This window comes from Strix uralensis, chromosome 27 (assembly GCF_047716275.1).
Source record: "Strix uralensis isolate ZFMK-TIS-50842 chromosome 27, bStrUra1, whole genome shotgun sequence".
Lineage (NCBI taxonomy): Eukaryota > Metazoa > Chordata > Aves > Strigiformes > Strigidae > Strix > Strix uralensis.
Window position 1 is genome coordinate 7,153,826 of NC_133998.1, and position 22,058 is coordinate 7,175,883.

Sequence of the window (22,058 nt, forward strand, 5' to 3'; positions counted from 1 at the left end):
GGGGGGAAGGCGGGGCCTGGAAGAAAACTTGAATGACAACTCTTGCGCAGGCGCAGGCAGCGTCGCCCGCGTCTAAGGACGGCTCGCGCTCTCTCGCGCATGCGTACAAGGGCCGAAACAGACTGAGGTTGCGCATTCCTGAGGTGTGGTAGTCAAAGGCACTAGTGCGCATGCGCAGCTGCAATAGCGCCCCCCCCCCCCCCATACAGCGGGAAGGTTCCTCTCCGCATGCGCGCAACTCGTCCGGGCTTTCTGGTCAGCGCGCGTGCGGGCTACGGCTTCTTTCTTTCCCTCCCCCTTTCCCTACAGTGCGTCTCAGTTTTGCCACCATTTTGTGCTGCAGCCGCGGCTTTTCGCCGTTGTTTTTATCTTGCCTTGCTCCGTGCGTGCGAGTCGAAACAACGGCCCCATGGCGGAGAGTCAGTCAGCGGCGGGGCAGGGAGAATCTGCGTCCCTCGGTGGGTCTGGAGTCTCCGCTTCGGAGTCGGAAAACCGGCGGCGGCTGAGCGAATTGCGCGTGATAGACTTGCGGGCTGAACTCAAGCGCCGCAATTTGGACAGCGGTGGAAACAAGAGCGTCCTCATGGAGCGACTCAGGAAGGTGAGCGGGCGGACGCGCCGGGGCTGCCTGCGGGGGAGGCGTAGTCGGCGCGTGCGCGACCTCAGCCCGCCAGGCACTGCTGAGGAAAATGGCGCCAAAGGGCCGTGGAGCGGAGGGGATGGGGCCGCGGGGAGCGTGCGCCAGGGCCCCGGGTGGTATCGTGGAGCCCGCCAGCCCCAGTGCGAGCGTTCCGAGCGTGGCCCCGTACTCGTCCATCCCAGGCTCGTCCCTGAGACCGCCGGAGGAGCGTATGTGTGCCGAGACTGGCGTTTCCATCTACGTAGCGAGCTTCCAACCCCATTTCCTAGACCTGCACAGCGCAGCCTGTCTGCTGTGGCATTCGGTTCAAGTGTTTCTAGCCTCATGCATCACTGGGCTTTCCACCGTGCATTGAGTTCCTGGATTTACAGTTCTCTACACTGTCTGTTAGGCTTTTTGCTGCGTACTGATTTTTTTTTTTTTTTTTTCCTGGCTGGTAGCCTGGACACTGTATCCTCGTTAGAATGTTTGGTATGTTAGTAGTATACGGACTGCCTTCATTGAACTGATGCCTAGAGCTCTAGTGTCCTAGAGCTGAGGTTCTTACGGTGTCGCAGCGCCCCGGGGGTATCTGTGCACTGTTGCAGACTTTTTTTTTTGTCTAGGTTATGCTGCTGACTGCTTTCCAGAAGCTTTACACCAACACATTACTGTTCCCCGTGTGCTCGTTGCTTTGATCTGGTAGTCTTTGGTTTGCATATCCGAGTTGCTGCTGTCTTAATTTGAAGTGCTAGATTCTTGTTTCTGCCTCTGGTGTCCAGCTCTTAAACTCAACAGAAATGCGCAAACAGAATTTTTGTGTCTGTCTTGATGTCTATCTTTATCTTTTCCCCTTAATAGGCTATTGAGGAGGAAGGGGGGAATCCTGATGAAATTCCAGTGGTTTCAGAAAATATCATGAAGAAAACTTCAAAAAGAAGCAGCAAAGGTACAGGGCAGTTAGAGAGGATCTCCACCTGGTCCCCTTGAGTTTTCTAGCAACTTTTACTCATGAAATGGAAGCTTACTAATCTTTATTCTGAAGTCTGCTTTTCCTTTTGGAAAAGTGCTTGGTTTAATTTTGATACTGTTGCTGAATGTTTTGCAGTTCCAACGCTATAGCTAACGTTACTTGCCTGAGCCAGATTTGGATAAAATGGTTCTCTGGAGGAAATTTAAGCAAGCTTGAATCTTTTGTTCCTCAGTTCTGACCTTTAATGCCGTATGTTACTGGTACTCTTACCCACATTTGTGCTCAGGTTTCTAGGGATGGGTGGTATGGTATTAAACTTACTGGTCATTTATTCACAGAACTTCATGTGATTTAATAAGGTAGGAGTTGGTCCACTCAAAGGATCTGTTGGTTTTCTCAGAGTTCCCTGAGATCTGTAGCAGGAATTACTAAGTAACTAATATGGTATTTTTCTAAGATTAATTAGCACAGTTTTTGATTTTCTTTTGTAATCAAATAACGTTGAAACTTTTTTATTAGAGCTTGCAGAATAACTAGCTTAGATGAAGGATTTTTAATTAATTTATTAATTTTGGTTTACACAAAAATGTAACTTTGGTAGATGAAGCTCAAATGTTTTGCCAACTAATTTGTTTGACCCAGATTTTTGTTACTACATCCAGTTTGGAGCGGTATTACATTTGCTTGCAAACTAAAATGTAAAATTTTAACTGGAGAGAGAATAAATGTCACAACTGTGAGTAAAACCAGAGATCTTCGGTAATTTGATCACGTTCATTTTCAAGTCTCAGAAAAATACCTAATGTACCTTACAGCACTTTTAGTATTGGGATGGAAATAGGCATGATGTTCCTCTTGACTCTAAAACAACCTTTCCCTTTTTTTATTGTAATGTGCTTGTAGTTTTTGAGGAAAATGACATTCATAAAAGATGAAACAACTACTTAGCTCAGAGTTTCAGGAGTTACTATTTGGTGCTGAAGCTAGCGTACTGTTTTCAGTAATGTCAGTTCCATATATATATATATAATGTGTCCAGCTGGTGACTGGAGCGCCGCAGTAATGCTTACATGTAGAGTGGGTTTTTTCATTGTTTTGTGTCGGGTTTTTCGTTTGGTTTCTTTTTTTCTTCTAGTGAATGTCTGTAAAGAAATAAAAGGTTGAGGTAATAAATTACTGCAACCTCAGCTGAGCCAAATGTTCTGGGGAGTGCACAGCAGTGCTTCTTGAACTCGTGACAGACCTTGGACTGTAGCATGTTTCTCAGTTACAGAACTGGGATGGTATATGGTATGGTATATTCAGTTGTGGAAAATAAGGAAAAAACAGATAACTAAACTGAATGGAATACCATCTCTGATGAAAAAGTAAAATTTGAAGGATACATATTGTTACCTTCTTTTTATTCTAATGATCATAATGTTGTTAGGACGTAGACCAGATGAAGAGGGAGTAGAAGATAATGGCCTAGAAGAGGATTCGGGAGATGGACAGGTATGTGAGGCTGTGTTTTAAGTGAAATAATGATAGCATTGCTCTAAAGTTACAATGACTATTATACATACTTTTTTTCTTTTTACAGGAGGATATTGAAGCAAGTTTGGATAACTTGCAGGATATTGACATGATGGATATTAGTGTGTTAGATGAAGCTGAAATAGATAATGGCAATGCGGTAGATTGCGGAGAGGATTACAGTGCTGATAATATTCTTGACTCACTGTCTGATAGTAAAGAAAATACAGATGCAGAAGTGAAAGAACTTCCAGATCAGCCTACAGAATATGCTGTAGGTAACTTGGAGGCATCCCCACAATTTTCAGAAATTAAAGAAGAATCAAGAGAAATACCAGTAGCGATGGTATGCATCTCTTATGTGTGTGGAATCAGATTCATTTTTCCTTTTTTAATTTTTTTTTTTAATTAAATAGCAAAACAGTAGCTAAAGAGTATTTGAAATGATTTGGGGCTCTACCAGTTTTCATGGTCATTGCTTTTTCTTCTTCTACATATTTGTAGAAATAGCATTCTTGATTTTTAAAATGCTTAGATGTTGTTTGTACACATATAACTGTACAAATTAATCCAGAAAGGCTTTTGTTTTAATCACGCTTTGATCTCTCTGCTTCACTTTATGTTTACATTCCCATTTTCATGTTTTTCCTTTATTTAGGAGGACATGTGAGGCATACAAATGCTGTAGCCTTATTTACTTCACTTCATCTGAACAGCAACATTCTGGGAACTATATTCTAGATTATTTTTCTGTTAAGATAGGGTCTTGCAGTTACTCAGTCGTTGAAAGTATTTTTATGTTGGCTTTCCGTGTTCGTCTGGCTGTTGCACTGTTTATTTGACATTGTCTGTCTGGGCTAGAAGATAATTTTTTCCCCAAAGTCAAGTGTTTACCTCCTGAAATGTACAACAAAGCATTTGAAGAAAGTTATTCCTGCCCTATCTAATAGAGAAGTATTAGACTCTTTGTTGTGTATGCGCATTGTGACATCAGTCAGGACTACAAGATTCTAAAGTTGGATGGTTCCCGCCCCAAATCTGAAAGCTGCAGAAATAAGTTTAACCCCCTATCCCCAAGCATATCCCACCTGACACAAGTCAAATAGAAATAAACAGAAAGTAGTTTTTTTCAGTGACTAAACTACTGGCGTCCAGGTCAGCTCCCGCAGTCTTCTTTTATCGGTAAAGAAAACAGCTATTGAGGCCCATAGGCTTTTTGTCTCTATGTTGTTGCTGTAAAAAAGAAAGAGTAAGAGAGTTTGCTGTTGGAATCTCCACCCTTAAAAGATTTTTCTGAGCCGCCCAACATATTTGAGAGGTAATGAGGAAGCTTATTCAGTTGGTGGGGATTGGGAAGAGGCCTGGGGGTCATTGGTCAGTTTTTACCCTTATTGGTTGTTTTGGATGCTGGATACGTTCGCTTAATATCAGTTGTCAGTGAAAGTAAAATCTTCGATTTCTCATTCAGGTTTCATTCACTGTACCATTCTTTTATAGATAACAAAATGTCTTCCATTTACTTTTTAAAGGTAGAGGTTGAAGATGTTGGAAACAGTTTAGATGCTGCTTCATCTGATTTAACTGTAATAAAGGTAAATGGTAACCAGTTTTTCTTTACAAACAAAAAGGCATAATATATGCCATATAAACTGTATGCTGAAACAGTATGTGTACGAGTAGTACACCGTGGGTGCATTCTTATTCTACAAAGAATAGAAACTAATGCCTTCCTAATTCAATCATGGACAAAGATACATATATATATATATATCTTTCTGTATATCTATCAGGTCATATATAGATAATGTATGTATCATACTGAGTTTGAGCGGTAGGCTGGAATCTTTTTCTCTGTTGTATAAACCAACTCAGTGGCTTACATTATATCTAACTTCCATTAAAAGCGTAGGTGTCACATGTTGACAAGAAAGCTGAAATTGATCTATTCTTGAAATACAGGCCTTGTTTCCAGATCACTCGTGGTAGGTTAAGGACACTTGTAGCTCCAGGTAAAGCTGGCGTTTCTATCAATCCTGTTTTCAGAAAGCAGACTTTGTAAGGTAGACTCTAGAGAAGGGTAACACGAAGATAAGCTTTGTTCTATGCTACTTACAGTTGTTGATTTATTTACCTATGCAAATGCATACTGTGTGTTCACAGTGTCTGAATTTGAGAAATAGTGAAGTTTTTACACATTTGGTAAAATTTGAAGGTGTTAAAAAGTAACATTAAACCTTCTTGTGAGAAATTTATTTAAAATCCAATATTTTCAGAGTTGACAGAGGCTAAATTTATATAGTAACTCCTTAAATTCTCCCATGTCTTGGGGGGATGAGAGGTGTCATTCAGAATAACATCATGACTTATGAAATACTGATATTTCTCCTTTTTTTTAAATTTTTTTCACTGCAGGAACTTGAAGAGTTACCTTTGGAGCCAGGTACTGTGTTTTTGGTTTTGTGGTTTTATTGGTTTTTTGTTTGTTTGTTTTGGTTTTTTGTTTGTTTAAATTTAAAAAAAAAAAGTCCTGGGGATTGAAACAGTTCCATTCTTCATTTAATTATTTTTGTGTCCCTGGTTGTTTTTTTTTTTTTTTTTAATGCATTACTGTAGCGTACGTTATTATAGTGGACAATCCAGGTCATGCAGGGTCATAGAGATTGGAAACCCAGTCATATCACCAGATCTGTGAATAACTTCTTTTTGTAAACATGTATTTAATGTGAAGAAATGGTTCCATAGAACTGTTACCTACAGTGGCATTAAGGAATGAGCCTTAAAGATGTAAAGGTTCTGAAAACAGATCTTGTGATATCACACTGTACTGTAGTTCTATGAATATAAATACAGGAGTGTAGGTAAAACAAAGCTTTGGTACAGAACAGAAATTAAAGAGTGTCTGGACTTCAGAAGAAGGAATACGCTATCATCGCAGGAATTTTCTACAGATCCTATTCGCTTTCTGGACTGCAAACATACTTGTGCACCATCAGAAGATGCCCAGTTCTCATGTTGGACTGTCTGCTAAAAGAATTTCACAGAAATTTGGAAATTGAACTCTCAGTGCCTTGATACGTTCAGTTAAGCATCTTGGACTCTGGAAGCTAACTAGAGAAGAAACAGAGCTGAACGATTTCATGAAGAATATCAAGGATGAGCCAGAAGGTTTTTGTTAAGTCTGTGGGGGCATTTTTCTTCCCTGTTAACATATTAGGGCTGATTTGGTAGTTTGTCAGACAGCAGTTAGCATAGTACTTTTAACACTGTGTACACTAGGGTTTTCCAATCTCTGTGTAGCTTAGAAGTTCTCTTGGTGTTAGTGTGGCAGCCATGCCAGTTCCACATTTGTGATTGCTGTATTTCCCTGGTGATTAAATCTTGTGCCATTCTATTCCTGTTAAATCCGTAGAAAATGAGAAAATACTCGACATTTTGGGGGAAACTTGTAAATCTGAACTACTTAACGAAGAAACTTCTGAAGCGGAGCGGCCGCATGCACAGGAAGCAAGTAACGTGGTGCCAGGCAAGAGGCTAGCGGAGGAAGAGGACGCTCTTGCTGCCGCTCAGTTGGAGGAAGATGCTTTAGATTTGGACAGCAAATCGGCACAAGCTATGGCAAGGAAGGAAGCAAAGCGTTTAGTTGTAGCAAAAGGGGAGACAAGTGAACAGACAATAGAGGAAGAGAAACCGGACTCTGAATCTTTAGTAGTAGAGACCCTAAGCGATCAGAGTAGCAAACGCTCCCAAGGCCTGGAAGCCTCTAGTGGGGAAACAGCGGAAAAAGGCGCAGGTCCTGAAGCCAAAGATAGCAAAGAAGATGCCAAGAAAACAGAAGACAAAGCTAATTCTGAGGAATCCCCTGCTACTAAAGAGTCCTCAACCAGTGAGGGCGGTGATCAGAAAAAGAGGTTTGTTTTTTCTCCGTTATAGACCAGATGCTATCTTTTTTTCATTGGTCGTTAAGTGATGCGAATAAGCTGTTTCCTTCAATTGGCCACCGAGACTGATGAAAATGTAGCCTATTCCTAAAGAGTCTGTTTTATTTCTCCATGTGCAGATTTTTTTTTTTTAAACACAGAGGGTTTGATTTCTTTCCTTCCTCAACCTTCAAAGGTTGTTTTCTTAAATTACTCTTATTTCTGTCATCTGCAAAACAGAATTGACCATTTAAGGATACGAATCCCATATTTCCTGTCACTCTTCTATAAATTTGCAAAGATAGACTTTATTTCAGAACTAATTTACTGGTAGGTATCCAGTTTTAGTGCACAATCTAGAATTAATGTTCTTTTTGCATATTATTGGTTGAATAATGTGGTGTTTTGTCTTTAGCCCTGTTGAGGAGGACAGAGATACAAAGATAATCTCAAAGGATGAGAAAGGTATGGTATTTTTATTAAAAAAATGTACAAATGACTTGAAAAAAAATGTTAATGGGGTCAAATCTAACCATTACTTGTGACTCAGTTGTAGTAAGTAAGCACTGAATGGATTGAATAGAGACTAATAATAGTTCTGCTCACTTTTTGACTTGCCTTTCTTGCATTGCTTATTTTTCGTGTCTTAATTCCCTAAGAATGTCCGCATCTTCACTGTAATAGTTATACTGGAGTTGTAGCTTTGTGAATGGTGATAGGTACTGGCAAGACCAGGAGTTGTCTGAAAAATCTCAACAGATGCCTAAATCTATAGGTTTATACTCTGAGCGGCAATTCTGGTAGTGACTGTTAAGTCAGTGAACCCTCAATGCAGTTGTAACATAGGCCTTCAAAGCATGACTTGTAAATTTCATTTCACGTAACTTCTGTAACCTTACTAACTGACAGGCTTTTTTAAAAAAACAAGTCTCTTGTGAATTAACATTTAATACTTTGTAGTTCTCATAGAAGCGATTGAAGTGTAGTAATACAATACGTAGATGAAAACTCATTGAGACTACTCAAATGCACATCAAGTATGCACTTCAGAGGTTCATTTTTGCAGGCTGCAATGTGTTTATTGATTTTTTTTTTTTTTAAGATTGATTGGAAGAGATATAAGTAAAATTGCATTTGAAGAGGTTTATGAAGAAAAAAACATTTGTAGGGCGTTTAGTTTTTCACTGTTGCATTCTCTGCTACACGGTCCTTTTGTGTTTGGCTTTTTCGTACCTTAGGCCGTGCCGGTAGTGGTTCTGGCAGAAATTTGTGGGTTAGTGGACTTTCATCCTCTACTAGAGCTACAGACTTGAAGAATCTTTTCAGCAAGTATGGGAAGGTATGTAGTGGTTATGTAAATTAAGAAAACATTTTATCAGTTGCAAAGGATGACCTTAAATTTAGCTCTTATTTTTCCTAATGAATAACTGCATAGGCTAAACACTTAACTTTCAGATACAGAGTTTGAAAAGAACACAAGAAAGTAACATACTTTATAAAGAAGGTTGTCTGACATGGGGCCCGGGAGGGACTGAAGTCCAGGTTTCAGAGAATCTGTGCAATATCTGTAAGAATGAGGCAATTATTTACAGGAGAGACTGGTGGGTTGTCATCTAGTGCACTGTAGTCTAATTATACCTCTTGGGTGTCTGGCGATAGTTAATGCTCTTCTAAACTGTTCCATTTCAAGGGGTATTCCTTTGAGAAATCTAGTCTTTGAGGGCAGGCTTCCATTTGTTGTTCAGTGCCAGTTAGGTTATGAGAGCAGAAGTTGCGGAAGGGACCTCTTTCCACGACCATCTCCCCTTCCTCCTAATACATTTCTGAACGTAATATTAAATGTTTGTGTTGCTAAGCGTGTGCCTCTGTGCTGTCAGAGATTGTCGTCTGTGGATAGAAACTAGCAGAGGTGTCCTGTAAGAAATGACAAAGTGGTGGTAGTTCTTGTTTTATACTTTTTTCAGAACAGGTGGAATAATCTTAAATTTGAACCCTTTCATCTGTGTTTGTGTTGCTGTTGACACGGGTGTAAATGCTGTTCATGTGATATTCTGTGCAGTAGTTTTTAGTCAGGCGCTTCTAGAACGCGGTTGCGCGACAGTATAGAGGTCAAGTTAAAATAGTAACGTTTGCTGCCTGTCATACGAGCCTAGCAATGCTGTCTTCTGAGAATGCCGATGAAACGTGTGCCGAGCATATTTCTTCCCTGTGCTATACTGTGTGGTACCGGTAGACAGAGCTGCTCAAATGGTGATTAAGTTAGAACTTACTTGGTGACAGATCTGCAAACACAGAATAATTTTTCTCCCAAAGGTGGTTGGTGCAAAAGTAGTGACAAATGCTCGCAGTCCTGGTGCTCGCTGTTACGGCTTTGTTACAATGTCAACATCTGAAGAAGCCACTAAGTGTATTAATCATCTCCACAGAACAGAGCTGCACGGAAAAATGATTTCCGTGGAGAAGGTAAGCAGTAGCTACTCCGTGACAGTGCAATGAAAATAAAAGTGTGCGAGTTTAATGTCTGTCTCTTATTGTAAAAATATTTCTGGCTAAAATTCTAGGCAAAAAATGAACCGGCTGGGAAAAAGCCTTCAGACAAAAAGGAAGGTGAAACAAGGAAGGATAAAGACAGGCACCATTCTGCAGAGTCCAAATCTGAGAAGTAAAGTGTTTTATGCTATTTTTCTGTGTTTAAAGGCCACTCATTTGAAATGCAGCCACATGACCGAAGTGAACAGTAACTGTAGTAAATCTCAATTTGCTGCTTCACGCTGCATCTGAAATAAGAGTAATATTTGAGAAAGTGAAATCGGTGTTCTACAGCAGCGAGTGAATCTAATTGGCCCTCTGTTCAGAAAGATGGAGCTCTTCGGGGTTTAGTATCAAAACTTGTCAGTTATATCAGGAGATAGTTAATGAACTCATTTCTAGATAAAACATTATTTTTATCAGAATCACTCATCTTCTGATGTGACTCTGGCTTGGTCTGCTCTTCTCAATGACAAATATTTCCAGGATTTTAGTCTGTCTTTTTGATAGACTGTTTGGACAGTTAGTGAGCGATAGTTCAATATTTGTTTTTCAAGTGGTCTGTGGCTTTTAAAAGAGCCATTTTGCTTTACTACTTTTTGTTCTCTCATAACATTTTAAAAGATTTGGCAGAGGAGATGCTTTGGCAGGCTGGCCTGCTTGTATGTGGTGTTTTAAGTTATTTGTTTACAAAAGCTCTTCCGGGGAGCTCAGCCTCTACCTGAGTGGGCCCTCTTCCCCCTGTGCTAAACATGAACTTACAGGCAGAACAGAAAACTTTACTTCTAGCACTTGAAGTCTCCAAATACTCAGAAGGATTATCTGTTTTTTCTCACTTCTGGTCAGCTTTAGCTTAGTATTGGTTGCTACTCTTAATCAAGTATACATTGGCTTCAGCACAGCAGCGTGGAAGGTACTGGGAGTGGGTTTTCTGAGAGTATGTTTTGGAGGGTTTTTGTGTTGAGGTTTTTAGGGTTGGGTGATTGGGGTTGGTTTGGTTTTTTTTGGACATGGTTGGCTTGATGAGAGTGGATGTATAGCACTTTTTGTTAGGTCCCATATTAAAGCAAAGTTCACCTATAGGTCTGTTGGTATTAAGAAGGAGGAGAAGACCGACAAAAGAGATGATGCTAAGAAATCAGAAAAAGATGGAAAAGATGAAAAAGAAGGAAAAGAGAAAGATGAACAAAAGGCCGGATCCTGTGATCGATCTAGGGCAAGCAAATCAGGTAATTCTAGCTGCCTTTCAGAAATGTTTTCAAGGATACTTGTTTTTAAAAAAAAATAAAATAAAAAAATTGGTACAACTACTGTGACAAAGCTGCTACTTTGCATCCAGAAAAATTTCCCTTATCAGCTAAGTAGGAAATGTAGGACCAAGTGTAAACTTTCAGAATTGTGGTTGATATGAAGACTTCAGCCTGTGCAAAACTCGGTGTTCTTATTGGGTGCGATTCATAATTCAGTAAAAAGACCATGAGGCGTACTTAGTAATACTGAGGTTTTCCTGTTGAACAAAAAAATACCAGAAAATACCTTGAAAACTTTTTTTTGTGACTTAGAATGCTAGTAACTTAGCAACAGAGTTTTCGTAATTACTGGGCTTTAAATACTCGAAATGGTAAACTGTGAATTTTATGGAACTACCGCTGGGTTTAGACCTAACACAGCATGTGGTTCTGTATGCTTTATTTTGGGTTTTCTTTTGTTGTTTTTTTAACTGTGGCAAAGGAATGTGTTTTGCAGACGGAAGAATGAAATTAAATTTGCTTTCTTTTAACTGTCATCCCTGCCAGAAAAAACTACTCTAATTTTGATAGCTTTACTGCCCCCAATCCCCAACTTGGCCAAATCTTGGTAAGCTATTTAAATCATAAATGTAATCTTCCGTAAGTTATTTTAAACCTCAATAAAATAACTTTTTACTGCTAAGTATCTTGACAGTTTTAGATCTTGCAAGACTTTTTGTATGTCTTGCGTATTATTTATTCTCAGATGTATTTTGTTTTCTAGCAAGTCGAGGAGCTGAAAGGACAGTGGTAATGGACAAATCTAAAGGAGAACCAGTTATTAGTGTGAAAACTTCTACATCAAAAGAGAGGGTAAGTACAACTCTGAGAAGCCTCTGTGTAAAAATAGGTGTCAAATAGCTTTAGATGCATATATTTGAAGGGTTTTTTTGCCTTGCATATTTGGAAGAGTTATCCTTTTATAACTTTTTAGAAGGCAGTAGGGTGTCAGTGATGGTGCAGAAGTAAATGCTTATGCTTCACCTTCTTTATAGTTTTTGTTGCTGCTGCCTTAGTTGGAGAAGTAGAGTTGCAACATGAAAATGGTGTTAAGATGATGAGTGTGGAGTGTGTTAATGGGTGACCTTTAAAACGGTGTATCATTTTCCACCGGTGCAAGTCAGATCACGTGTTCTTGGTATTTATATATATTTAAAGTCTTTAGAAGTTCTAGCCAAATTCGGGGTACTTTTCCCCGACCTACTTTTCCACGAAATTCCAACATTATTTACGTCTGAGAAGGTATCGTACTCTGTTTTGCTCAGGTCAGCATAAGGTAGGCCTTTTGCCTAGGAATTTTAGCTAAAAATGCACCGTGGTCAGCTAATGTATTGTTTTGCTTTAACTCAGAGTACAAAAAGCCAGGATCGCAAATCCGAGAGCAAAGAAAAGCAAGATATTTTATCATTTGATAAAATCAAAGAACAGCGAGAACGTGAACGTCAGAGACAGAGGGAGCGAGAAATCAGGGAAACGGAAAGACGCCGGTGAGTTTTTCCCAGTTTCGCTCTAAACTTTGAATGGCACTTGTTTTTACTTCCCTTATCTGTGTTTCTGATCAGGCTGCAAAGTTGCAAAGTAGTGTTGTGCTGGCCCTCCAACATGAGTATCTCAGATGGATTTGATACTGTTCTGTTGCTAGAACAGACATGATGCCAAATTATGAAGGTTTTCAGTACTGAAATTGATCTTCTCTAAGCCTATGCTTTTTGTGAGACTCTTGCTGAATAACAACTTTCTAGGTGCTTTCAGGTCTCACGTTCTGCTTGATCAGATTTGAATTTACATACTTGAGGTTTTTTTTTTTTCCCCCTGGAAGTTCATAAATACTTTCTGTTTGTCAGACTTCTGTCTTAGGATGTGCTGTGCTTTATGAAAGCTTTCTCAGAGCTGACTTAGAGTAGATACCGTGTTACTTAGGCAGAACGCTTACCCTTTCTTCTTTCATCTGTATGGACGTGGACTTCGTTACTTCCCCCCACCCCACTAAGCAGCTGCGATTTAGTTGGGAAGAGATCGTTCGCATTTAAGCAGGTAGTGGGAAGAATGTAGAAACTTTTTTTTTTTTAAGAAGGGGGGGGGCAAACAAACCCCACTGTGTGAACCATCACAGGCAGGATGCAGCAGCAACCACAAAACCACAGATGAAACGCAAAGAGTAAATTTATTCTCGTTACCTCGTGACCTGGGGGATCTCTGCGGCAGCACCAGGGCAGAGGAACGCAAGTGGGGACACTGGCACCACGGAGCTTGGTCCTTGCTAGCCAGAAAGAGGATAAGAAAGAAAAGACCTCGAACCTGCTGCTTTCGCCTGTGTATATTGTGAATTTTTGCAGGCCTAGCTTTCCACTGTGCTTTGATCTTGCCCACAGCAGGGCAGGAATCTCAAGAATGATAGGTAGGGTGCCTCCGAGTCTCCCACAGGCCTATATTATCTAAATGCAGACATTCTACCCGTCAAGCACACAAAACTAAACAATAATTAGTATGATACATGTGAAAACAGAATATCTCTTTTCCAATTAGAGAGAGAGAGAGGAGAGAACGAGAACAACGGCTTCAAGCTATTCATGAGCGGGATGAAAGGCAGAGGCTCCAGAGAGAGCGAGAACGACTTGAATTTCAAAGGCAGCGTCTTGACAGAGAGCGCTTGGAGAGGGAGAGATTAGAGAGGGAAAGAATGCACATAGAGCAGGAAAGGAGACGAGAACAAGAACGAATCCAGCGAGAGAGGGAAGAGCTGCGACGTCAGCAGGAACAGCTACGCTACGAACAAGAGCGGCGATCTGCCATGAGAAGGCCTTACGATCCTGATGGCAGGTAACAATAACTGTGATGAGATTCCAAACTCCTCAACCGCATCCAGTTACAGATAGCGCATTCTAAAGCCTATGTAAATTGTGAGTACTCTTGCTAAAGCAGTCTTGGGAGCTCACAACCGAAAAACTCTTTACATGTTGCTTTTAACACTTTAATACCGATCTTGAGAAAGAGCAAATGTTATACTCGTATACCTGTAAGCACAGTTTTATTACAACAGGATTAAAATTCTTATTTCCAAAAGAGGAGTGACAGAGTATAGAAACCATGCATATTGTCTCCGAAGTAGGATTGCTAGTGGGAACAGATACTCATTCTCTTCTCGCATCAGCACATACTGAGATGAAGATTTTTGTATAGCGTCAATACACCTAGCTTCCTCTGAAACTGAAACGTGATGCCTGCTTAACACACGAGGGATTTTGATTATAGATCAAAAATAATTGTTGTGGCAATTGGATTAAATGAGGTTTGGTAACAAGAGAGGAGGAGAGGAAAATTGTTTTGAGATTACTAGTAATTGTGACCTTTTTTGTAGGCGAGATGACCCGTACTGGCCAGAGGCAAAGCGAATGGCAATGGATGATAGGTATCATTCTGAATTTAGCCGTCAAGACCGATTCCACGACTTTGACCACAGGGATCGTGGCCGATACCAAGATCATTGTTTGGACAGGTCGGCAAGGCGGTGTCTTTTCTTCCTGTACCTTTATGGGAATAAGGTGTCTTTTTGTGGCTTACTAATGGCTTGAAGGGTGTCAAAAGAGAAGAGCTAAACAAATGACCCTTGTGCATTTCTTGTGTCTAATTTTATATGCGCTTGCAATCATGCGTTTCCATTATTTACGAACATACCGGAAAGAGGTCAAGTCCTGATGTAGTCCGCTGTGATGCCAAGGGAGATCCTACAGGTTCTCTCGAGATGTATGGAAATCTGGTCTATGACTCCCTGTTGCTTAGCCTAAGATGTAGCCATTTCCTTTTGCTTCAAAACTTTACCTGCTTTCATCTTTGAAGCCTAGCTAACTCAGATTTTTAGTTCCACAGAATGCAAGAATAATCTCTGTGTAGTGCTATTGAGACTTCTGTTTTGCTCTCAAAGGATCTTTGGCAAAAACCATGCTGCTTTGCTTTTGCTGGTAACTAATTTCTGATACTGGTAGGTTCACTCAAGTATTCTCCCTCGGTACCATTGAGTATCTCACCATGCCACAGTGATGCCTTGCTTACCCATATTATAGTAATGGATGTTACTTTGATCTCTTTCTATGCTACGAAATGAGAATTTACTTGAATATTGTGCCCCTAAACAAACGTTGGCCTTCAAATTCACAACCTAACGAAGATAAATTTTCACGTGCTATTTCATACAGACATCGGAATTATGATTACTGTGCTGATTCAACTGAAACTTCTCTTTTTTTTGTTCCAGAAGAGACAGTTCGAGAGGAATACCAGATCGAGACGGGCAGGTGAGTTATACCTAAATAACAGCTTCATTTAAAAACCCAAACAAACTGATGCCAAAGTGGAAAGAACAGAGTGCATGTGCAGTCTGGTTCTTAAATGCAACCACCACTGGGTTTAAACTGTTCAAGCAGCAACTGGTTTTCCATGCTAACATGCAGAATGTAACTTACTAAGTTATCCGCTCACTTAGGGCGGTAGCCACAGATTGGGGCGGGGAGAAACCTCCAAGCAATGGGAGCTACAGTACAGCATCTTTTCAGGCTGGTATGTGGTGATAAAAGTTTTCAGGTTTACCATCTTACTTGTCTGCATTGCGTTAAGAGGTAGTTACTGTAGCGTCTTAAACTTAGCTGGCAAGGGATCCTTTCTCTGGTCTGACTTTTATCCAAATGGTTTGTAGAAAACAACTGGTGTTACAATGGAACAAGGCAAATGACTGTAAAAGGACAGGTGTGAAAACCAGTATCGCAATGGTATATAAACCCTTTCATTTTTGAAGAGAGGTAGGAAGCAGGTAGATCTTCTATATTAAAGTTAACAATCCGGAGCCAGAATGTAAACCTTAAAAACACCCTACCAAACAAAAAAACCCCCCACCCCTTACCGAACAAAAAGCCTTCTCCCGCCAGTGAGCGGAGCTAGAATCTGCCTAGAGTGAACTGCGCACAGTGGCAGCAATGAAACCGGTAAAAAACAAGACAGCTACCGTATTGTTTTCTGACAGCTTATAGAAAGGCAACCTCTGAGGATCTGAATTTTTGCAATCCTAAAAGAAAACCTGTATTGATTCTTAGCATAATTCTGTACCGTTTGCCTTCCAGCATTACCCAGATGAACGCCATGGAGGGCCCGATCGTCACTCTCGTGATAGTTGGGGTGGCTATGGGTCTGACAGAAGAATGAGCGAAGGGAGAGGAATACCTCCACAAACACGGTTAGTGCATATGAAATAAGGGAAGTGATTTGTTGATTCTTAAAATTTTAACACTCGGTGAACCTTTGAAGGGTGACAGCGGAAGCAGTTTGACAGGTGTGAATCCTCTCTCCAGATAGTTTCTTCCAGCATCTGGAGAAGCAAGGAATTCACACACGTAGCTCCCCCGTGCATCAGGAGAAGGGAGCGTTGTAGTGAGTACAGAAGTGCTGCTGCTCAGTTAGCTCAGCTCATAACTGGTCTTCTTGGAAATAATTTTATTTTCTACAAATGAGGTTCAGTCCTGTACCAGATGCTCCCGTAACGTCTTCCAGAGTTACATTGGTGGCTAGCAGTCAGGTTTTAAGGACATAGAGTCAGAATCTCTGCAACAGTGGAGGTGGGGAGCTGAGACTCATCTGGAATCATAGCAGTTTCTCTTTAAACCAGCTAGATGAGCTGGGCATTTTCCAGATTCATAATGTTCAGTTCTACATAAATATAACAGACAGAGGAATGGCAGTCAATGAATTGTTCCATGTTTGAGTATTTTAGATTGTTGTGATACTAATTATGTCTCTAGATCAGAAGAAGACGAGCTTTGTTGCTGAACAGCATCCTTTGCACAAGTTTCTCGTCGTTTTTCTTTGACCAGTTTTTACTGCAATGATTGAGTGGCTATAGATACAGCTTGATTAACAATTTAATACACTTTTGTATGGGGTACACTGTTTGGCTTTACCCTATGCTGCTAAATGGATAAGGGACACACCTAGAAGATGTTCTTTTATTTTTTTAAGAGATGGACGTGACTGGGGAGATCATGGTCGAAAGTTAGAGGGGCATCAAGATCGTTCATGGCAGGGAAATGTGGATGGAGGAATGATGGGACGGGATCATGAGAGATGGCAAGGTACACTTGCTGCTTACCAGTGTGATCGTGGTTTTTTCTGTGAATTACTGCTGCTGAACTTCTAGCAGTAGTTAAAATTCCTATGGAGCTTTAACAGCATTACCGAGAACGCAAATAAAATTCTGGGAACGAGGTGGCTTTTTTATTAGGAAAACACAAAAGTCTGTCTTTTTTTTGCCTTTTTTTTTCTTTTTTTTTAAAATTAGGTGGTGATAGAAGCATGCCTGGTCAGTCAGGACCAGGCCATGTGATGAATCGAGGAGGGATGTCGGGGTAAGAAGCTTTGTCAGAGCGCTTATAATGTTTTTATAATAGTTGACCAATCTGTATAAAAGAAGAAATTCCTGTGTCAATTGTGAAAAATACTACTTTCAGCTTCTACTTAACTATGGATTGGCAAGTAGAAAAAAAACCTAAGCAAACATCTTTTCTCAGAGTCACAGTAGTATTAACTTTTCTGGGCAACTTTCAGTTTATCTGGTCTTGTTCTTAGGCGCGGAGGCTTCACACAAGTTGGAAACCAGAGCCAGATGATGCAGAGTAGCGGAATACAAGGAGCGTTTGCGGGCCAAGAGCGGACAAACAGACCGACTGAACCTCGTTTTACCCGCCGCTACTGAAAGCACTATATATATACTTATATAAATATATCTTTTTTTAATGCCAGATGACAATGGTGGTGAGTTTTATTAAAACAGAGTCACCTTGAATTTGTGATTACAAAAAGCAAGACTGCTGCTGTGTTGTAGCCAAATAATAATGTCAACTTGTCAGTTTGTTGTTTTGTTTTTTTTTTTTTGTAATAAATGTGTTCTTGGTCAAACATCACTTAAGGTTTCTGATAGCGAAACATTCCATTTTTCAAAAATAATAAAATCAGTTTATGGCTACTACTTTCTTGCTTCTAGAGTCTTTGAAGGAGGGTAAAAGGCATTAAAGGAAAGAGAGAATTTGCTTTCCACACCATGAGATTCCAAGGGATGTGATGAGGTGTCCTTAGATGCATTTGAAAGAGAGGGGGGATAAATGTCAGGCAACAGGCTGCTGCACGCTCCAGTCAAGAGGAAGAGGCTGGTCTCCGGGCACCCGGCGCAGGGCAAGCAGAGGGACATTCTGCGCTGTCGATGGCTTTTCCCGAGGGAGCTGCGCTCTGGTTTTAGCAGAAAAAGGTGTCGGTCCCAGGCAGCTGCATATTGCTGTGCACAGCTCTTGGGCTGGTGTCTTCCTTGTTCAAGTAAAGGCGTATTTCTTGCCTTGCAGTCCTTCTGACAGGTCAGATGTTCGAGTTACAAAAGCCTTTTGCCATCAAAGCAAGATGACCGCTAGATTTCTACCAGCACTGTATGTCAGCTGTGTTGCTAGCTGAAAATGGCTGGCAGGCCAGGAGATAGATGGGTCTCAATTAAAGAAAGTGAGGGTTGAAGTGTGTGTTGTAAGGAGGTGAATTAGGCAGCCAAAGGAACTGAGCTGCTTGCCTGACCCAGTGGCAGAACAGCCCCTCCAGCCCACCAAGTATTGAGTGTTGCAGGCAGCAAAGTGCTTGCTGGCAGGAGCGGCAAGGAGCGCAGGGCTCCGCGGCTGCCCGGAGCAAAGACGGACCCTCCCGGGCTCTGGGGTCCCCTGCTGAGGACATCTCCCAGCCCAACGGGTCTCTGCTTTCCCTGCCGCCCGGCTCGCTGCGCGCTGGAGGGCAGGCTGGGGAGGAACTTTGTGCGGCGTCTCTTCTCGAAGGGACAGGCCCTGCTCAGGGAGCCTGGTGTGGATGCCGGGGGAGGAGAGCAGAGCACCGGTAGCCCAGAGGTGAGGAAAGGTGCAAAAAGCCCCGCAGAACCCGCGGGTCCCCAGCGTGTCATCGCTGCTGTGCAGCTCAGCCGCTGGCCCCGGCTCTGCTCGGCCGTGCTGTTCGCTGCTGAGCGCGGCTGCCCCTCTGGCACAAAGCAGCTTTCCGTCTGTGTCCTCCTGCCTTCAGCACCCGGCTGTGCTGCCGCCGGGGTGAAAACTCTCTCTCTCTCTGCAGTGTCTGCTGCCGCGCTGCCGGCGCTGCCGGGGCCGGGGAACGCGAGCCCTGTCCGCCCGGGGAGCAGTTGCCGCGTTGGGATGGTAGAAGGGGGCTGCTGCGGGCGTCATTTCTGCTGCCGGGAAATGCTCAGAGGGGCGGGATGGGGCGATGGTGCCGCCCGGCGGGCAAATGTCGGTACTGCAGCTCGGGGCCGGGCTGGCGGAGTGGCGCGGCCGTTTTTTTGTGCCCAGTGCTGCCGCCCTGTGGTTAAAACCGGGTATTGCAGCGCGGAATTCGCTCACGTGCAAAGGCGCCGCCGCTTTTGTGAGCATATTCCTTTAGGAGGAGGACAGCCAGGCGACGGGAGTTTCAGAAGAAGAAGAGGGGCAGGAGCAAGGAAGGAGAAAGCAGCATCTGACCTGTCAAATTCTCCCGGCAGTGCTGAGAGCGAGAGCTGCGGTGAGTCCCAGGTCCTTGGGACCCTGTTGCCCCCCCCCCCCCCCTATATGTCCCAGTCCCCTCTTTCGTATTCTCTGATTTTTTTCATTTTTTTCTTCTCTATAACTCTTCTTTCTATTCTTCTGTCCTGCTCCCCCTTCCTCTCTCACTTTTTCTCTCTTGTCCTGCTGCTCCCTTTTCTTTTTCTGTCTACACTTTTGAGGATGAGTTATTTGAGAACCTGGCAAACGCACTAATCAATTAATTAACTTGTGAATGAGCTTTGAGTGTCGTGACCGTGAACTACCTTCATTATAAGACTGAAAACCCTGCCCAGGTTAAGAACTTTTCCCTGAGCATGTGTAGTTGTCGAAGCATTGCTTAATCCATTTTATAAATGCATGTTAATGACTAGCAATCAATATCTAATAGCCATGTTTGGAAAAGCACTAACGGCTGATTTTTGTGTGTAAAAGAAGACCGAAAAGGAGGACGAAATAGGGTGGAAGGCCAAAAAATGGTGGGAGGCAGGTGATAAGTAGAGGCCAGGAAAAATTGGAGGCAGAAATAGGCTGGGAGGCCAAAAAGGGGTGGGAGGCCAAAAAGTTGTGGGAGGCTGGAGAGAAGTAGAGGCCAGAAAAAATTGGAGGCCGAAAAGGGGTGGGAGGCCAAAAAGGGGTTGGAGGCTGGAGAGAAGTAGAGGCTAGAAAAAATTGGAAGCCGAAAAGGGGTGGGAGGCCAACAAGTTGTGGGAGGCTGGAGAAAAGTAGAGGCTAAAAGAAATTGGATGCTGAAAAGGTGTGTGAGGCCAAAAAGGGGTGGGAGGCCAGAAAAGGGTGGGAGGCTGGAGAAAAGTAGAGGCTAGAAAAAATTGGAGGCCGAAAAGGTGTGGGAGGCCAAAAAGGGGTGGGAGGCCAAAAAAGGGTGGGAGGCTGGAAAGAAGGAGAGGCCAGAAAAAATTGGAAGCCGAAAAGGGGTGTGAAGCCGAAAAGTTGTGGGAGGCTGGAGAGAAGTAGAGGCTAGAAAAAATTGGAGGCCAAAAAGGAGTGGGAGGCCAAAGAATGGTGGGAGGCTGGAGAGAAGTAGATGCTAGAAAAAATTGGAATCCGAAAAGGGGTGGGAGGCCAAAAAGGGGTGGGAGGCCAAAAAAGGGTGGGAGGCTGGAGAGAAGTAGAGGCTAGAAAAAATTGAAAATCAAAGGGGTGGGAGGCCGAAAAGGGGTGGGAGGCTGGAGAGAAGTAGAGGCTAGAAAAAATTGAAGGCCAAAAAGGAGTGGGAGGCCAAAAAGTTGTGGGAGGCTGGAGAGAAGTAGAGGCCAGAAAAAATTGGAGGCCGAAAAGGGGTGGGAGGCTAAAAGGGGTGGGAGGCCAAAAAAGGGTGGGAGGCTGGAGAAAAGTAGAGGCTAGAAAAAATTGGAGGGCCAAAAGTGGTGGGAGGCCGAAAAGGGGTGGGAGGCTGGAGAGAAGTAGAGGCCAGAAAAAATTGGAGGCGGAAAAGGGGTGGGAGGCCAAAAAGGGGTGGGAGGCTGGAGAGAAGTAGAGACCAGAAAAGAACTGTAGGCCAAAAGTGAGTGGGGGGCAAAAAGGTGTGGGAGGCTGAAAAGGGGTGGGAGGCCAAAAAGTTGTCCGAGGCTGGAGAGAAGTAGAGACCAGAAAAGAACTGCAGGCCTAAAGTGAGTGGGGGGCAAAAAGGTGTGGGAGGCCAAAAAGGGGTGGGAGGCGAAAAAGTTGTGGGAGTCTGGAGAGAAGTAGATGCCAGAAAAAAATTGGAGGGCCAAAAGGGGTGGGAGGCCGAAAAGGGGTGGGAGGCCAAAAAAGGGTGGGAGGCTGGAGAGAAGTAGAGACCAGAAAAGAACTGCAGGCCAAAAGTGAGTGGGGGGCAAAAAGGTGTGGGAGGCCGAAAAGGGGTGGGAGGCCAAAAAGTTGTGGGAGGCTGGAGAGAAGTAGAGGCCAGAAAAAATGGAGGCCTAAAAGGGGTGGGAGGCCAAAATGGGGTGTGAGGCAATCAAGTTTTGGGAGGCTGGAGAAAAGTAGAGGCTAGAAGAAATTGGATGCTGAAAATGGGTGTGAGGCCAAAAAGGGGTGGGAGGCCAGAAAAGGGTGGAAGGCTGGAGAGAAGGAGAGGCCAGAAAAAATTGGATGCCGAAAAGGTGTGGGAGGCCAAAAAGTTGTGGGAGGCTGGAGACAAGAAGAGGCCAGAAAAAAATTGGAGGGCCAAAAGGGGTGGGAGGCCGAAAAGGGGTGGGAGGCTGGAGAGAAGTAGAGGCTAGAAAAAATTGGAGGCCAAAAAGGAGTGGAACCCTAAAAAGGGGTGGGAGGCCAAAAAGTTGTGGGAGGCTGGAGAGAAGTAGAGGCTAGAAAAAATAGGAGGGCCAAAATGGGTGGGAGGGCAAAAAGGTGTGGGAGGCCAAAAAGGGGTGGGAGGCCAAAAAGTTGTGGGAGGCTGGAGAGAAGTAGAGGCTAGAAAAAATTGGAGGGCGAAAAGGGGTGGGAGGCCAAAAAGTTGTGGGAGGCTGGAGAGAAGTAGAGGCCAGAAAAAATTGGAGGCCGAAAAGGGGTGGGAGGCCGAAAAGGGGTGGGAGGCTGGAGAGAAGTAGAGGCTAGAAAAAATTGCAGGGTGAAAAAGGGTGGGAGGCCAAAAAGGGGTGGGAGGCCAAAAAAGGG

The 22,058-nt window shown here is 42.9% G+C and overlaps 1 protein-coding gene across 5 annotated transcripts; it reads left to right on the top strand.

The window, feature by feature from the left end:
- The first annotated feature begins 219 nt into the window (after positions 1 to 219).
- Positions 220 to 17,851, top strand: LOC141935266 (scaffold attachment factor B1-like). 5 transcript variants are annotated; one of them, XM_074851358.1, is made up of 21 exons: positions 220 to 601; positions 1,481 to 1,568; positions 3,022 to 3,086; positions 3,175 to 3,453; positions 4,637 to 4,699; positions 5,520 to 5,547; positions 6,517 to 7,015; positions 7,440 to 7,489; positions 8,263 to 8,363; positions 9,338 to 9,487; positions 9,586 to 9,686; positions 10,637 to 10,782; positions 11,567 to 11,655; positions 12,193 to 12,329; positions 13,369 to 13,662; positions 14,201 to 14,338; positions 15,095 to 15,134; positions 15,954 to 16,066; positions 16,846 to 16,958; positions 17,165 to 17,231; positions 17,452 to 17,851. In XM_074851358.1, exons 1-21 carry the CDS (start codon positions 410 to 412, stop codon positions 17,576 to 17,578), a joined length of 2,880 nt encoding a protein of 959 aa, XP_074707459.1. In that variant the 5' UTR covers positions 220 to 409; the 3' UTR covers positions 17,579 to 17,851. The 5 variants fall into 5 exon arrangements, 4 of the variants coding, with proteins under 4 accessions (XP_074707459.1, XP_074707456.1, XP_074707458.1 ...); XM_074851356.1 differs by lacking the exon at positions 220 to 601 and adding an exon at positions 668 to 849; XR_012626522.1 differs by lacking the exon at positions 16,846 to 16,958 and having other exon boundaries at positions 273 to 601; positions 17,452 to 17,624.
- Positions 17,852 to 22,058: the final 4,207 nt, after the last annotated feature.